Raw genomic sequence first — 19,832 nt, forward strand, 5'->3', positions numbered from 1 at the left:
CGTTGTACGTGAAGTATCAGGTGACGTTGTACGTGAAGTATCAGGTGACGTTGTACATCAAGTATCATGTGACGTTGTACATTTAGTATCATGTGACGTTGTACATCAAGTATCATGTGACGTTGTATATTTAGTATCATGTGACGTTGTACGTGAAGTATCAGGTGACGTTGTACGTAAAGTATCATGTGACGTTGTACATCAAGTATCAAGTGACGTTGTACATTTAGTATCATGTGACGTTGTACATCAAGTATCATGTGACGTTGTACATCAAGTATCATGTGACGTTGTACGTGAAGTATCATGTGACGTTGTACGTGAAATATCATGTGACGTTGTACATTAAGTATCATGTGACGTTGTACGTGAAGTGTCATGTGACGTTGGACGTGAAGTATCATGTGACGTTGTACGTGAAGTATCATGTGACTTTGTACGTGAAGTATCATATGACATTGTATGTGAAATATAAAATATACTGTCATGTGTTACGATAGAACTTCTCATGCATGCCTTCCACTTCAAATGAACAATTTGTATACTCCGGAAGTGATATGTATCAATAAAGAGATATGGTCGACACAGTTTTACATCCCCACTCACTGCTCCCTAACCCCCGCCGTACAGATCTCTCTCACGGATATGCTTGTAGATCAAGCGCCCTCCGGACCGTGACTGTGTTATTGGAAGATAATAGGGATGATTGTTGCGACTGCTTTCTATCTATAATATATATATATCGGTAGATCAGATAAGTATATACATATATACTACTATATCAGATAGCTTTTAGTTTATATATATACCCAGGGAACACCATCCTATCCTGGTGCACGAAAGCATTGTCAACTTACAATCCCGAGCTCTGTACGAGAATCCGTGAATCACATATTATAACAAGGAGCTCCCTATAGCAACATATTAAAACAAAAAATCTCATTCCGTTAAGTACTTTCGACAAAATATATGTGCATATTTTTAGAAACATAAAAATAATTTTTCTTTTTTTTTTCTTTTCTAATTATCATTAATGAAAGGTCAAGTAATGAATTGTTACTTTTTTGTATGAGGTTCAGCAGATAATTTGATATTGCACATATATTTTATCAATTATTTTGCGTCAAGATGACTAGACTTTGTCTGTATAAGGTGGTCGGTTGGTACTTCGAGGCCTCCTCTACTCGATCTATGGACCGTGAGGCCCAGCGTCCGAGTGTATGTAGCTCGAACAGGTGCACGCGCTTGTCGGTATCGCGCGCGCTGATTACCGACAAATTAGCATACGTCCCCACACAGTATCGGTGGCTGTCAGACTTACAGCTAACTGGTCCGTGGCTCGCACCTCTCGGAAAAGTTGGATGATTAATTCGACCACTCCCGTTTAGGGAATTAGTTATAAAACATTACCGGATTACATTGTATATACGTCAAAAAGTTACTTCGTCATTACAACAAATATAGCCTTATACGGATTTATTATCAAAATATTTCTTTTTCTAATTAGTTCACTGGAAGTTTGTCAGCTAAAGTATTTTCAGTGTTTGCTTGTGAATGAATTTTCTGCGGATAAACGTGTCTCTAAAATATTATACTCATATCTAAGGAGTATACGGATTATCGTGCTACCGGATGTGTTCGTCTACAGATCAGCGAATTAACGAAAGGATTATCTACACGAATGATATTCTCTACCACTGGATTAATGAACTTAACTTGAAAAAAATAGTTTTGGAAACTGTTGATTTCTGAGGTGAAGTGTTTGCCCTTTACGGTTCTGTTATGATTGCTGTTCAGATATTTGGGATTATGAATTCTACAAATGAATGTATCACAATATCAACATAATATCACATTGTCTGAAAATCAGTGTCTACCGATTTGATCCGTAACGAAAGGTCCGTATCCGGTTTCTAGTTAGTTTGCCGTATCCGGTGGAGTGCGTCTGTCTGCTACCGTCAAAATCCACAAAAAACGGTCCTTGAAAAATAGATATTTCTTATTCATCTTCGCATCACGTGACGTATTGAGTGCCACACGTGCCTTACATATATAAACGTAGATATATACATGTGCAAAAGCGCGTTTGTGATTCCGCAGGTGTGCCTGGTATGTTATCAAAGACAAACGAAATCGTTGATGTTTACCTGAGGGAAATCTAATGTAAAGCAAGTGTAATACATATATTTATAAGATAGGTATTTTTAATACCATAATTTATTATTTAACAATACAGGTGAATAGGTTGGAGGCATATGAGGGCGCTAGTTATTGCTTGGTCATATTAGTGTAAACTACATTGTATCCATGTCTGGCGGTGGGCATTGTGCCTATATGTTAACAAAACTTGAACAAAGAGGATAATTTGATTGTGACTGTAAAACCGGTTTAGTACAGATTCTATTAGCTGGAGATTCAGATTGGATCTAATTAAATTTCAGATTCGCTGAGAACATTATTTACCAGTTTTGTATCGCACAAAGCCCTTATAACAGCTGACGACTTCTCACCGAATAAACATAAAAGGCATTTCTCACCTGGGATTCCACAACGTACAGCTATAAAATATAAACGTATGATATAAACATATCCAATTGATTCAGCGGAATGTTTATACATAAATAAAGATTTAGAGGAATCGTATATCAAAATATTGCCGCTTGTCACTTATTATTTGTAAAGTAGTGAAGAAACATCATACGGAAATGACATTTCATTTCTAATCTATAAACAGTTACACTTATACAGGTATGACATTTTATGTATAAATATTACATCTTTTATTTTTATACGATATTTATGACTACCATTACGGTGGGTGTTCTCTGCTGAGTCTAATTTGTCTTCAAAGTAGTGTTTTCCCGGAAGGATTGACATAATTTGTCTACGGGACACCTCTTGATTTTTTCCCGGAAGAACTATCAAAATCTACCTCGGTACATCGATTGTTGTCCTAATCTGTCTTCGGGAGTACTCGTGTTTTTCCGCAAGAACTGTCATAATCTACCTCCGTACATCGATTGTTGTCATAATCTGTCTTCGGGAAGTACTCGTTTGTTTCCGTAAGAACTATCATAATCTACCTCGGTTCAACTCTTGTTGTCATAATCTGTTTTCGGGAAAACTCCGGTAAAAATCCTCATCTACATTTGGGTGTTTCCGTGCTTTTCCGGAAATAAATTGTTATTAACCCGCCTTCGGGATAACTCGTGTTTTCACGGAAAGACTTCTTATCTCGATACCCCTGCAGATATACAGTAGATTTGTGAGTCTAGATAACCGTGACAGCCAGGTGTTTATAAAGGTGTAGTACTACTTGTACTGTCTAATTAACAACACGGAGTACGGATCGTCTCCTCGGCACATTCCCGGATTAATATTATCTGTGGGTCTCTCCGGATTAACGGATATTCGACTCGGATTATTACTTTACTATCGGAAGGAATTTGTATTCAGCTATTTTCCTGGAAACATTTGTTCCAAAAGTTACTGAATAATAGTGTTTTCTTGCACGTCCCATGAGGAATACCACACGAATATTGAAAGGAGGAGAATTCGGAGTTACTGCAGTTCCAACAGTAAGTAATTTTATAATTCTATTTAACTAGTAATTTATTTTTGTTATTTTGTCCATGTTGTCTCTAACCTACAGTTGTATGTGTACATAAATACCCATTACAGATTGTACTCTCCACAAGTCTATACATCAACCATCGTTAGCGATGAACACCCGTACCGAGCCAACAACTATAAACACGTTTATGGCGAAATTTGAGGGTTAGGCCTTCTAGCTGTTCTCGATTGATATCTTGTGCTTGTTTAATTTTGTTCTATATTTGTAAAAAATTAGATTTTTAAAAGCTAATCAGTGAAACGTTTCCAAGTGTTCTAGTAGACCTGGGGACTGTTAAGTAACTGTAGCTACCAGACCTATATGTGTTTATAGCTAGTAGGTCCTTAATCATGGACGAGTGGGTCAGAAGTTTACAATGAGTGGATTTTCACAACAAACGGGACTGTCATGTTCACGCATATCTCGGCTGTAAAGCGACGAGTGTATGTACAATTAAATCTACACACGTTTCAAAGCCATGTCAATCTATGTATAACGCGGAGAATGTCTTGGTCGGCTGTGTAACCCACGTGTACATGTCAACATTGACTACTGCGAAGATGAAGTTCGAGATACCCGGGGCTAGTAAAATGAGGCGGTATCCCGGGATTCAGGACATGAAAAGAAATCTGTGAAATTCGAGATATCCGGGGTTTGATAAATGTAGTAATATCGTGGTATTTAAAAAAAAAATGTTGTTCGAGATATCTCATATAGATACATGTATATCTAGATAGAAAAATAAATGAAGGTAGTTCGAGATATATGTTGGTCGATGAAATGTTTGGATAGCTCGATATCGGAAAAATATCTATTTGAAGTTCGAGATGTCTGGAATTGGTAAAATATACATGGTTTTCGATGAGTCGGGATCTGAAATATAAACGTTGAAAGAGACATCTGAGGTCGGCAAATATCGGGAAATCTAAGACTAAGTTAAATGTAGTTAATTTCTAATTAAACAAGTTAACAGGAGATAACCGTTAGGTAGACTATGGGACAAAGGGAGATAACCGTAAGGTAGACCGATGATGAAAATGGAAAAGGTTACATACACCCTTAAACTAGGCTGATGCGAATTCCAAGTATCATTTTTTGTAATCGTACATAAAATAGAAATATTGTTTTAATATGCTGCAACTGTATATACTAGAAAACAAACATATATTTTTTAAATTCTATTTAAATACCTTTGTAACTGAAGCTAACGCATTTTCTTACAAAAATATATAAAACTTGTTCTTCTCTCGATATCAGATGATGTAGGTGTTACTACCAACACTATATCAATTTAAAACGTGACGTCATCTGATAATAAACCTCACACATTTGTTTCGGAATTAACACCTTCAAAGAAAGAAGTAGGTTTACGAAATTCATGCAAAGTTTTAACTGAATTACCAGTGATGCATCAAAGGAAAAAACAGAGAAATTGTTTTTTTTATAAATAATCTTTTGAAGCGAATTAGATATTCTATTTATCATAATTCCTCGTCATGTGTCGGTTAATTATAAAGCAGGAATTGTGAAATGGTGGGTTCTCCGTTATTACACAACTTACTATAGAATAAAAGAAGAAAAAAGATCCTGGTTCAAATTGATGTTCGGTATCCGGTAAACATGAAGATTCCAATTATAAAAAGATAAGATGAGGGTGTATTAAGTAGGAAAACATATTTGATGTATGTCTTCTGTCTCATTCTCTCTAGGTTATGTACCGAGTCAGGTTCACCAAGCATTAGCAGCTTAATGGCTCGTCAAATTTAACTTTTCAATTCATATATGTCTTTAATTGTTAACAAAAAAATCACTATCAATTTGTGTTCTATCTAAGCTGACCAAGGTAACCACTGGACATTTGTTTTTGTTTTTTGTTATTAAAAAAAAATGTCGATAATAAAAATAAAAAATAAATGTTTATCGAGCTGAGCCAACTCCTCACGCGATAGGGCCTCGGTTTGGAAGACTGCTCCGCTAGAAATACTTGTAACTTATAAACTGAGTAATATATGTAAAATGTCAACGTAACAATTATACAGAAATATTGAAATTCAAAAAAATCAAAAACTGCATGTAGAGAAGTCGATGGTGTTTATATAAAGAAACATCTTTACCGAACGTAACATTATTTATTTTCACAAAAAAAAAAAATCGTATTTTCAATGAATAAGATAAAGAAGTCGAACTTACCTCCCTTGAGTAGCAGCTCTCCTGTACGATGTGCACAGGGATATCTCAAACAGTATACAATATCGCCAGTGTTGAAGACTGAAAGATCTATTAGTCTTTATAAACCAAAACATATCCAAGGCTTCTTCCAGTCGTTGTTTATGAAAGCATCAACTTAAAAAGTGGGAACACTTCACACATAATTACCAAGTCTCGCGAAAAAAGAGAGAAGCGTAACTCCGACGTAGACTAACAGGCAGTTGTATTCACATCAAACATTCTAATGTACTGTAATGTATTACAGTTTTATTTGTGTGGTCTGGAATAGTGATTAAATCATATGTGGTTCAATTGAAATATATATATATTTAAATCTGTGCCGTATATCCGGAGTCTAGGATACCAGCTGCGATTTTAGTATTAGTATTTTTGTATAGTTGTCAACATCAGAAACATCACGGAAAATATACCAGATGGCAACGACCATTAGATTACAGAAGAAAAATGATAAAAAACAAAACAAACAACAATAACAATAAAAAATGGGAAGGAGATAACTTCGAATTTGATTCTAGGATGCGACTTTCTGCATGCATATCGGAAACAGCATTGACAGGAAGTATTAGGGTATCCGCTTAACTAGATGTGTCACGCTCTTTGTTCCCTTGCTATAGCAGTGGTCAATATGGAATAAACTACATAAATAACTAAACTGTTTTAAGAGTCTGGTTCTCACGGAAGTTGAGATCATGGAACCCCCCTTGGTGCTTTGGTACATCAGGAGGACAAGATACACCTATTAATTTAATAATATAAGACGGTAAAAGCATGCGACGGACCATCCGTACGGTGTTCAATGATGTAACCACTAACTACTACAAGTCGCTTAATAACATGCGACAGCGCCCCCGTAAGATGAGGAAACCACCAGCTACAAAAACTTGCATAATAACATCCGGCTAACCTCCTGTATGCTGTTCAATGAGGTAGCCACCAGCTACTACAAAGGATGCCTATACGACCATGACTGTTCATGACAGGAATCAAAATCGAGGTCATGTCAGTCGTCATTATTCATAGAACTTTAGGCGATCTATCCAAAAATTAACTTATAACCTCGCTGTTTTTAGGATCAGATCATGACGCAGATGGCCCAGTCCAAAAATATCCTCAAATTAGGTGTGTATATAAGTGTAAGGATCGATTGGAACAGTAATACATTCCATTTACTATTATTCTGACGATATGGACTTATTCACACAGATACTTACCTTCAACACAGGTGTAACAATAGAGAGCCTCGTTCTGGAGATGTATTTACTGGAAGAGTACAGATAGAATCAATCTGATATCAGGTTTTCTATGAACATATCATTGTAAACAAAATTATAAATTTTCCCAGGTGATAGTTAATAGCATGTTGTGAAAGTTTCACGAACGCCGCGATACAAAGACATTGTCCTTTTGATCACTTGGGTTATTGACGCGATGTTTATATTTTGAATTCCGTCACTTGGTTCTTAGCGTTGCTAGGCGTGGTGCATTTTAATGTGTTTGGTTGCCATTTTCTCCAAGAATGGTTGGTTTCCGTAGGATATTAACTGTCCACCTTCACTGCCTGGTTGCTGTAGCTACACTTTACAGCCTCTTTGATCTGTCTACGACTAAACATTTAATATAAACCAATGTTCAGAATAAAACCTTCCACGTGGGTGTTTAACATTTAGTTAACACGTTTTATGGTTTCCTAAGTTATTTTTATACCTGTACATGTCGTAAATCCATGGTTTTATACTAAGTCTATAATGACAAAGCACGTCTGGAATTTTCTAAAAGGAGCCGTTGTACAACTTTCAAAGAAACCTTTCGAATGGAACAGAGAACAATACTTCAGACAAGAGATTCGATGTATACTGGTCAATCGTAAAACTGTACTCCATAGAGCTTGATTCCCATAAATTATCACACAATTCAACGAGATTGAGAGTGATCGGTCTGAATGATCAAGTTCAAGTTCAAGTTAGTTTTTATTCTGTGGACCTATCGGCTCATTAGTGAGAGTACAATGTAACAACATGATTATTCATACATATCTATCAGTACAGTTACATGAAAAAGCCGAGTGATCAATATAACATTCACAGCTTATTGTAAACAACGTGCATCTCAATGATTCAACAAAATAAACCAAACCAAAATACAAATTGATGACAATGATACGGACCTCCCCCGTTTGTACTGGATGCCGCAAATTCGCCTTTTAAACTGGTAAACAATTTAACGTTAGCTCTGCTACTATAGTTACATAAAATCGACATCATACAACCATTCCGGACTCTGTTAAGTTTTTATATCACCAGTGCTTACGTCATTCATGGAATAGCCCAACGTCTTTAAAACGTTTGTGTTACGAGGATCTCACGTTATACGAGGCGGTATGCAAAGAATCTAAATGACGCTGATTGCGACCGATAAAACTGAGGCCAGAATACCTGTTTATTGGTGTAAAGGTACAAAATGGCGAAACTTTCCACGCCTGGCTTCACACAAACGATCAAATACGAGAGTGTGCTATATAGGTACATTGTGTTGAAATGGAACAAACTAGAGGTTTTAGTGATGGTTCGACTTTATCTTCAAGGTTGTGAACATAAATTGACCTGTTAAACGTCGCTGAACAGCGATATCGTACGTGATATGACTTGTGATGTTGTCAGCGCATTCAGAAGACTTTTAGGCGACCTTGAGAACATGATCTTATCGCCATTCACAACATGAAATAAACAAAAACAAGATGTAAAACGCATTTAATGTATATATTTGTTTACAGAAATACCAGTATTTTTATTTTAAGAGTTATTTTTATAAATGAGTTTCATTATTTTCAACACTGTTGTGAATTTGAAAAGAAGCCATGCCTATGAGTACAAATCAGGCCGAAATGTCAACAACAAAATTTTCAATACTACGGCAGAAATGCTAAATATCCGTATTTTTCGGAAACAACTGTGACCAGACGATCCAGCAATATACATGTATATTATTGCCATGATTTGTAGCAGTCGGACAGTATACCCTGGCTAATTCTACTGAAAACTAAATTCGTGAGTTTGCGGTATTGATGTACAATTTCAATTTGCATAAATATTTTTCAACATGTATAATGCAATCATATGAAATATAAATTTACATAACATTTTTTCTATTGCTGTAATTTCGCATTTAGATTTCATCAGAATTGATAAGTTGTCAAATTATAAGATTTATAGTGAAAAGTTCCAAAAGAGAATGCTCCTAATGTTTACTTTTTCGTAAAGTAACGTTATCCCGAAATATTTCCGGGCGATGCATTCGGCTCACCTCGGCAGATTCCGGTACCCTACACTAAAATTACCTTTCATAAAAAGAAATTGTTTATGATTAAAAGGCTATTCTATTATAAACAACTACTTTTTATGAAAGGTAATTTTAGTGTAGAGTACCGGAATCTGCCGAGGTGAGCCGAATAAGGGCGATGCTGAGTAATCTTCTGACCATCGATGACGTCATTGTACTACAGCGATTAAACAGTATGAAGTGTTTAAACATATGAGGAGAAGGGCAAACGAAGACCTTATAAACCGCTATTCCTGTGAAGTCTAAATTCCTTACACTATACCGAGAGTCCATCAAACTTGGATGGAATGATAACATAGCGGGACAGCTGGACAGAATCCGTCCAGGCAATTACTGAAAGAGGTTCTCCAAATACTTCTAACTGCCCATCGACCTCTGAATGACCTTTGGTCACCTCCTCAAATATGAAAAGATCGATAATTCTGTTATGTTCTCAGGGTAACATGGTTCAGAGATAATACAGCTTCTTCCCAAGTTTTTGCTATAATTGAATGTTTGTATTATGGATTCGTAATTTCTGTTTTCCAAAAAAAAAAAAAAAAAAAATGAAATTCGATGATTTTTTTTATTGCAGTTTAAGAAAATGTGAAAATTTTATCTGAAACAGAGAAAATACGACTTTGTCGTACGAACAATACAGATGCACAGCGTAGTGAAAGTTGTGGTGTTGGCTACATGTACACATTAGCATAAGTATTCATATTTCCTGTTCGATTGCACAATATGAAATTTAATGAAATATCACAAAAACTTGGGATGTAGCTCTAAAATCGGGCACGGACTGTGGGGAAATAAATACGACTCGTTATTCAATATCAGACACAAACATCTGTATTATAGCGACAGTGACGTGGATTGTCTGCAGCAACACATGGGCTCGTCATCACTGCTCTACAAATGTAGCTCGTCCGGAAATAACGTCCGGAACCTGACTGATCGTATCAGCATTTAGACAGAGAATTTGCATTGCATATTATTGGATGCGGCAAATCATTGGGTGACATTTGCATGTGTCTATGGAACAAGCGCTTTGCTGATTGTGATCGTACATGTTCCACATTCACATAGCAACTGATCAGAATCACAAACAAGCTTCTTTGACCTTGGTTAAGTTGGTAGGTGACCTCTTTTGCGACTCACAAACAGATACGTATGTGACCATGAGAGGTGACCTTATTGCGACCTTGACCTTGTGTAACGGCGTCATGTAACAATACATTAATTTATTGATGACTACAGCGACACCTACATTATACAGTATCACCACCATATCATACATACATCAGACACATACTTATACTTACCTTGACATCTATAAATCATACACAGTATTTACAATTCAATACAGTTCAATATACTTCGATTCAATTTAATTCAGTCTAAATGTTTATTTTTGAATTTTGATTTCTGAATACAAAAATAATTTGATAGCAATACGTAGAAGCATACCTAATGGTTCACCAATATAAAGTAGAGACGAGTTCGCTCGTATGCTATAATGATGCTGTGATCATGATTTTCAAACATTTTAAAGCCCATACACATATGTTTTTTTTTCTATCTATTATTGAATAACAGAAGGTTTTACCCCATTTTAACCATCTCCGTATAACCAAATAATTTCTCACATGTTACCCAAGGTGCCCCTGATTCTCCTAGTGAATCAAGCTATGGGATAAAAATAATATTTATTTTTACCGAATCTATCAATGGGAATTTACTCTGATAGATAAATTAATGAAATAAAAGAAATAAATAAATACCGCCGAATAAGCGAAACTAAAAAATTTAAAAGCGACTAAGAAAAATAGTTTCTCCCTTTTAGGCCCCGGAATAATCTTCCCCTCTGATGTGCCTTAATTTCCGGACTTGACAGGTACACACTGACAGCGGAGGAATGGTACATGTAACAACATACTTTTACCTGTAGCGCACGTGTTCAAAGCAGAAATACCTTAATATAGGCTTCTCTTAAAAGGAACACTCCTTTGAGGAAAATAGAAAGAGTATATAGGTTATTAAACTCACATTCTAACCGGCATCTGTAAGCCCGATTGCTCAAATTGTTATTTTAGTTCCTAACTAAACGAGCATATCCTCTCACCTACAAGGTGTGAACTAAGGGGCGAGTCGACCTGCATCTTTCTTAGATATCGTGTTACTAATTCACTCTGACGTTTGTTTTCAAACAAAACAAGTTCAATGTAAGCGTCTCGTTGACATAGATCTTATCTACATTGTGGGCTCGTTCTCTTGAGATTCCTGAAGCATAGCAGATGTGTGTGCGATGTTGATCCGTGAGACTGAGAGGCCGTACATTGTGTACGAATTGTTGATCGTCTTGTGACGTAATCAACACATACCTCTGCTGACGTCACAGGTATATCAATCATCGCAATTCCGGTAAATCTTGGAATCAGCACCATGAGTATGGTGGTCTTGAGGGATGGGACGAGATGTTCCGAATGACTCGTATATTTCATTATGAAAGTTGTTGCTCCTTAAAAGAGTTATTTTTTAATTAAGTACTTATTTTTCAAAGACATTCTCAAATTTAAGAAGAACAATATATGTAGTTATCACTATACTTACAAAGCGCCTTTCAACAACATGGATTTCAATACCACAACTGGACACGCTCGTCCTGTTGTCTTGGAGACCAGCTGGTATGTCACGAATTCTAGAGAGCTTGATAAAATGGATATTATCTTTGGAATAACAGATTTCGCCCGCTTGTGTGGAGTAGCAGCCAAAAGAGTAGTCAAATTAAGTGTTATACAATTTCCGCCTAAACACTCACGGCAATTTCAGTTGTACCGGAAGCATTCAGAATTGTTATGCAACGCATGTGCAGTCATTTTAATGAAGGACTAGACACAACATCTTCTTCGTGATAATCACAAACCGTCAATATATTGACTTTTATGTCTTAACATCTACAAAATATGACTTTTTTAGAGTCTTTACCACTAAAAACAGCCATATTCATTTTTCTATACAAGCAGTATTTATGTGTATGTGTCATCATATTTACATTTATTTAGCTTGTTTAATGTTGTTTCGTTTGGAACCCTTTGCTCACCATCTATTGGCCCTAATGACCTGCTGAGTGTTGAGTGGCCGTTCAGAATATGATGATAACGATAACAATGTATAATTATATCTATATATTCCCCCTAAAGTTCCGCACTTGCGGAGAGAGTGATGCGACCATCCAGAAATAGCATCATATGTCAGTGGACTCAGACTATAAAAGTTTCCGGGTTTTAAAGATGACATTAAGACCTGCTTACTTTTCATTACAGGCAGTTAAAGATGACTCATTAAATATAGCACAGTTGATTACCATTAATTAACAAATTCGTCCGATCAAACCAATAATTACCCTTCAGCGATTTGCACCGTATGTCGTTATGCGCATGACTAGATATATAGTACCGATGAAAAAAGAAACAATGAAGCAAAGGGGAAAATGGAAGCTTGAGTCTAATAAGAATTGTTCCTTATAAACGAAAGCAATTCATAGTCTGTTTCATAATTTCAGCTAAAACACATTCATTATACGTATAGCTTTAAATTTTGTGTGAAAACGCAAAAAGTTGAACACGGCAAAGCAAACTTAATAGTTCTATGTGCACATTGTGTCACACACAGCCGGGGATCTTGACATTTCATCGATATTTATTTTACAACAATTGTGAAACAAGTTATATCAACTTATACTAATCATTCATGTTAGCCAGATGGAAGCGCGCTAGGGGTGTTACCGTGGGAAGGAACAAGAGTACCCTGGCGACTATACGTTTTATGTCGGATCGGGGAATCGAATCCCGGCCGCTTAGGTGATCACCTTTTTATGTCGGATCGGGGAATCGAACCCCGGCCGCTTAGGTGATTCACCTTTTTATGTCGGATCGGGGAATCGAACCCTGGCCGCTTAGGTGATTCACCTTTTTATGTCGGATCGGGGAATCGAACCCCGGCCGCTTAGGTGATTTCACCTTTTTATGTCGGATCGGGGAATCGAACCCCGGCCGCTTAGGTGATTTTACCTTTTTATGTCGGATCGGGGAATCGAACCCCGGCCGCTTACGTGATTTCACCTTTTTATGTCCGATCGGGGAACGAAATCAATAAATTACATTAAAAGGAATGCAAACATAATTTCAAATTAAAACAATGAAAATGGACATAATGTGTTGATGAAGCACACATGAAAAAACCCTTATAGAAATGATATTTTCAATGTTATAAATGTGTAACATAAAGCATGCTGATATCAACTCAAACAAGCCGACTGCTACAGATTTGTCAGCAATTAACAGAAATCGACAGAGACAGTGAAGGTATTTGGTACTCTCGGGATTTTGAAGTCCCCTCCCACCAGCCCAGTTCTATAGAGCATCCGTTATATAACTGTTTAACTGTCAGACAGAACCCGAACGATTTCTATCAAGTTTTTTTTTTTAATATACAAGACCGTATGAGTGATTGTCATATTGTCAAATAGCCTTCGTCACACTTCAGGATGACGCGGGGAAGTGAGACGTACATTGTACCTACAGTGTGGTAATTGACAGACGAGATGTATTTAACGAACTCTGATATGTCAGCTGTCATACGTACCTCCTTTTACAAAAGAGTTCCTAAATTTTATATGATTATATAGGAACGATAGGACAAAAAGTCTGAAAAGATGACAAAAAGATTTAACAGAAATGTTTAAATATTCTTGTTGATCCCATCCAAGATTATTTTAAAACAGCTAGTTTACAGAAAGGTAGCGATGTCGAAACAAACGATAACAAAACCTAATAATAATAAAAAGGTACAAAGATTGACACACGTGGAAACAAATCTAGCTCTTAACACAAAACCGTCTAAATCTGAGAGGAAAGCTTTGCTAGAGGAGTTATGTTACATAATTTGCTGAAACATTGAGACAAAACAATTATTCAAATATCAAAACTGAAGCCCAGAGGAAATTAAGCAATTCAGAACAGGTGTAACTACGAAACAAGAGGAAATTAATCAAATAACAAACAAATGAGACAGACAATTATTATTTCACACCTGAGTTAAAGGGGAGAAACCCAAAAGTGGTAAATATCTAAAATTAAAAAGAAAAAAATAATAAAATAAATAATTGTATGCAAAAATACAACACAATTTGAAGAACTCGCGTAAGTTCGCAGCTGAATCTCTGTCTGATATCGACGTTTAACAGTAATTCAATGCTTCCGATTTGAAAGTGAAACGCCCAGGAATTTCCGTTAAGGACGGCGCCGGAACCAGGTGCGCCGACAATATGGTTCCTGTAAATCGCCTCGTACAGAGATTCTGAGACGGACTCAATGGTCGTACATCAGCGTCCAGACAGTTGGTCCATAACGACATAATCTATGATTTTTAAATCATTTTTTGTAAAATGACAAACGAGTGTGGCTTTTTGAGGGTCACTTGTAAATATATCCCTGGGGTTTGTCTGGCTTCTCAGCGTTTGTCAAACATTGGCATGGCGTCGAACAAATGCACGTTATATACGTACAGACGCCTGTTCGGGTAAGATGAAATGCTTAAACAGTCATGATATTCATAAAAAACCAAGATGGATAAAAACTAGGAGCATGATAGTTTACAAAAAATCTATTGCTTTTCAAATGCATATGTTCTGTCATAAGTGCTGTGTAGACGAAACAAAAGCGAAATATTTATATTTAAATATCAACTCAGACAACTATAGTACAATACTGTACCACACAGCTATTTATATTCCTTGATATAAAAAAACTATCAAATTGTTTTAACCACGTAGAAAATGCCCCTACTTTGTCGCAGTCTAGAGGTATTTGGGCCTATCCTAGTGTGTATCACAGGGACATGATGTTTTATTACAGTCTATATGTATTTGAACTTATCCCTGTGTGTATCACAGGGACGTGATGATTTGTTACAATTTGATGTATTTTGACCTACCCTAGTTTGTACCACAGGGATGTGAGAATTTGTTACAGTCTAGGTGTATTTGGACCTCTCCTAGTGTGTATCACAGGGACCTGAGAATTTGTGATAGTCTACGTGTATTTGGACCTCTCCTAGTGTGTATCACAGGGACCTGAGAATTTATGATAGTCTACGTGTATTTGGACCTTCCCTAGTGTGTATCACAGGGATCTGAGAATTTGTGATAGTCTACGTGTATTTGGACCTCTCCTAGTGTGTATCACAGGGACCTGAGAATTTGTGATAGTCTACATGTATTTGGACCTCTCCTAGTGTGTATCACAGGGACCTGAGAATTTGTGATAGTCTACATGTATTTGGACCTCTCCTAGTGTGTATCACAGGGACGTGATGTTTTACTTGAGTCTAACTTATTTGGACCTGTCCTTATTTGTAAAGCATCATTTTTACTAAATGTAAATTATGATGAATCATGAATTCAATACTGGAGTTTGACAGGCATTCAATGAATTCCAGGTTAATTATTCAATGAATGCCATTCCCATTCGATCTAACTATCTTTTCTCGTTCTTTAATCCTGTCATTAGGTAACGGTGACATTATCGACTCGGATTTCTATCTGGTTCAGGTATACGTCATTTATTATGTCAATAAATACAGGGTTCATACAGGAGAGGTCAACTCATTGATTGACGTAATACCCTACTGAACAGGTTCTCCTTATCTAGAGAATAAATACATTTCTGAGAAGTAGCCCGAGAATCAATCATCACGCGCCGTACTTACTCACTAATGCCTCGTTAGGTCAATCTAATCGCGCGAGCACGTGCCAACAATTGTCCGAGACGAATCCGGTCAGCACTAGGACCAGGGTTGTCTGGGCATCGTCCTATAAACCTCATACGTAAATCTGTACCGGGGATATTGTTTGGGAGCTCTCTAACACTGGTATATCTAAGTGTTTGTTTCTGATGAATCGTTAAAGAAAACTAAGATAGTATGAAAGACATTCGCGGTATTAGAACAATTCAATTTTAATTAAGATTTAGAAATTACAGTAGAGAAAAATGAAACTAATTATAAAGCTTTGTCATACTTCTAGGAATAGTTATATATACTGTACGTTTTAAGTTTGTTAACTAGGTTTAGTTTTGTATTGTTTAACGTCCTATCAACAGCTATGGTTATTTAAGGACGGCCTTCCATGTGTCGATATGGTTTAGTTTTGTATTGTTTAACGTCCTATCAATAGCTATGGACGGACCGTTTCCCTGTTTCCGAAAGATTGTTGTGTGCATGTGTGTTTTGGGAGACTGCATGTTTGTGATTATTTCCTTGTGATAGGGCCCGACCGATGTCGACCTTATAGTGCTACCTCACTGACTCGTACTGCCGAGGACATCCATCAGGACACCTCACACGGTCAAATTGAACTGCCAATGGGTAGACCAGTCGCCCTACTAAAACATGCTGAGCTTAACGCGCGAGAGCAACTACTATTCTTTAAAGACTTAGACATGTTTCGACCAGGGAACAGAACCCGAAGCTTCCCTCTCAGAGGTCAGCGCTTAAGGCCAAATGTGAGGCAGTTTCATGGGATATATTAGAAGGAAGAAAGTTTTCAGAAAGATGATAAAATATCAGATCTCAAATTTAGTCACTTCCTACGATCATGCAATCGGAGCAAGAGGTATGATTCTCAAATCAAAACGACCGACCCGAAAAACCGTCTTATCTCTATAGTTGGTGGGCTGTCGTCCCTAAGGTGGAAGGATGTCAGCGGAAGTACGTCTTAACCTTGTACATGTAGATGGTGGGCTGTCGTCCCTAAGGTGGAGGATGTCAACGGAAGTACGTCTTAACCTTGTACATGTAGATGGTGGGCTGTCCTCCCTAAGGTGGAAGGATGCCGACGGAAGTACGTCTTAACCTTGTACATGTAGATGATGGGCTGTCGTCCCTAAGGTGGAAGGATGTCAACGGAAGTACGTCTTAACCTTGTACATGTAGATGGTGGGCTGTCGTCCATCAGGTAAACGGATGTCTGCGGAAGTACATTTTTACCTGTAGCTGGATGACCTTTGTAATGAAAAATATTAAGATACAAAAAAAAAAAAAAAAAGCAACAAACAAATAAACAAAAACAGAAAGGCACGTCTATACAAACATGCATAATAGACTTTAAAATCGATTACTGAAATGTGTTGGTGTTTTACCTGGTGTAATATCGACCTATAAAATACCAATCAGATAACGCGGATTACTTATTTCTATATTTAGAACAAGTACTCTCCCGTATCGACAGGGTATAGCCAAATTGTTGCCGATCTTAAACTGCATTTCTTTAAATTTCAAACGACATTTAACTTCTAGGGACAAGCTTTGTTTCCAGGGATCAGTTGTTAGTGGTATAAGATACAACAGTTAGCTAAAACGATACTGACTGTGATGTTAGAGACTATCGGGTTTATACGGGGGCTGAAAACGGATAGTAAAGAAAAGAAATCTTACTTTCGAACGAAATGTTATAACGTAGGAAAATAATATTAAATTTAAACGCAATGATAATTAATTCAAACTCAATAATATCTTATTCAAACGCAAAGATGTTTTATTCAAATGCAGAGATGCTTCATTTCAACGAAATAATATTCAATTCAAACGTAAAAATATTTCATCCAAACGCAATAATATTTAATTCAAACGCAAATATGTTTCATTCAAACGCAATGATATTTAATTCAAACTCGAAGATGTTTCATTCGTGACTTGCTGGACATCCCGACAGAAGTCCATTCATGAAGACAAAGTTCCAGGTTTATGTAAACAAGCAGAGGCAAGTAGTGTGCTTTGCCGGCGTAGGGATATACAGTTTAGACACACAAACAACGTTGATTGGTCAATGAGTTATGCGTCTGCTGCAGTCGTGTTCATTTCTCATTAATCCTCTCCAGACAAAAACCTGTTGTATACGCACGTGGCCATCAGCTTCAATACTTTTCAAAAGAAGATTTTAAATTCAGTAAATTTCAACGTTCTGACTTCACAAAATAGCATATTCGAGACGCGGATACTCCACTAGGTATATATGAGGATGTCTTTTGTCAAAACCTTGAGGATTTCGATCATAATTGTTCATGTAAAATATGTTACTCCCTTCGACTATACTAGTTCCCAATGGCGGACCTCCATAGAATAGTACACGATATTGATTACAAAACTCTTCCAACACGACTTTCCAGGCGGATGTAACAATTACACGTTTAAAAAGTACACCTGGACGTAATGGAGATGTACGAATGACGACCAAATCGGTAATGGATTGTTGATTACATAATATATATGTGTGCACTATATCTGCCGTAGTAGCTGTGCTGTCATTGCTTGAAGTCACGGATAAACCACATCCTAGAGGGGTTGCGCACTATGTAATGGAGAACGTAAAGTCTAGAGGGGTTCCGTGCCTTTCCACAGAGAAAGGTACTACCTAGAAGGTTCCTTACCTTACCATATGCTTTGGTACGCACAACATAGAGAGGTTCCTTACTATGTTACTGAAAACGTACAACCTAGAGGGGTTCTTTATCATGTTACTGAAAACGCACAACCTAGAGGGGTTCTTTATCATGTCAATGAGAACGAATAACATAGAGGAGTTCCTTATAATGTCTTTGAGAACGTATAACATAGAGGAGTTCCTTATAATGTCTTTGAGAACGTATAACATAGAGGGGTTCCTTATCATGTCAATGAGAACGTACAACTTAGAAGAGTTCCTTATAATGGCATTGAGCACATACAATCTATTACAACAGAGGATATCAGAAATTTCAACCTATATTGGAACATGAAGATCGGCGTTCTTTCACAGATTACTAATTTAATATAATGTTAATATTAGTTTTACGTCTATATGTTCCTTTAAGCTTCCCAAGAATTCCTCTCGCCTCTTCAGTCAGATATAATGATATTGTAGTATTTCTAAAATAAAAACACAACAATCTCCGTGGTTATCATCAAGCACTCTCCATCCTTACGCTCCAACAATAACACGAGGTCGTACACATAGCTCAGCGATAACACTTTCTTGAAGTGAATCATGCGGAGTTATCTCCCTTCCTTGTTGAAATCTCCTTGGCACGTTTGAAGTCACGTCGTGAAATAAACACTGGTCTGAGATTCCCGCCATGTCGTCCATTATCGTAACGCCTAAAAACAGTACCTACCGCGGCGAAGTGCCATCTGGTGTTGAAGTGAAAGATCTTCACCAGAGAACAGGTTCTATGAATGAGATATTTTATTTCCCGGTAATAAAATATAGCTTTAATAAGGAGTGTAAATTCTGGTATCTGGAACGGTACACGCTCACTTTGCTCCGGTAACATTCCGACTTTACTACCAAAGATACTGAGTGGGGTGGTAAAGGATCGCTATATAATCTATTTCCACATGTGTGGCTCTATTGCAGTTTTTCGGTCCCATTTCTGTATTTCCTTCCTTTGAAAGTGATGATTACCATCACTCATTTCTAGTTGTCGGGGTCCAAATCTGAGTCTATTTCTAGTTGTCGGGGTGTCTAATTCTGAGTCTATTTCTAGTTGTCGGGGTCCAAATCTGAGTCTATTTCTAGTTGTCGGGGTCCAAATCTGAGTATATTTCTAGCGTTTAGTTGTCGGAGTATACTTCTTGT

The 19,832-nt window shown here is 37.0% G+C and overlaps 1 protein-coding gene across 1 annotated transcript in view; it reads left to right on the forward strand.

Annotated features, from left to right (window-relative positions):
• The first annotated feature begins 1,727 nt into the window (after positions 1–1,727).
• The window catches only part of LOC117314936 (acetylcholinesterase-like), a 171,455-nt gene continuing 153,350 nt past the window's right edge, over positions 1,728–19,832 (forward strand). Inside the window, exon 1 of the mRNA XM_033869035.1 lies at positions 1,728–3,578. Coding sequence (XP_033724926.1) covers positions 3,519–3,578 — 60 coding nt within the window. The 5' untranslated portion in view covers positions 1,728–3,518. The remainder of the gene's footprint in view (positions 3,579–19,832) is intronic.

The sequence above is a fragment of the Pecten maximus genome, chromosome 17, assembly GCF_902652985.1.
Source record: "Pecten maximus chromosome 17, xPecMax1.1, whole genome shotgun sequence".
NCBI lineage: Eukaryota > Metazoa > Mollusca > Bivalvia > Pectinida > Pectinidae > Pecten > Pecten maximus.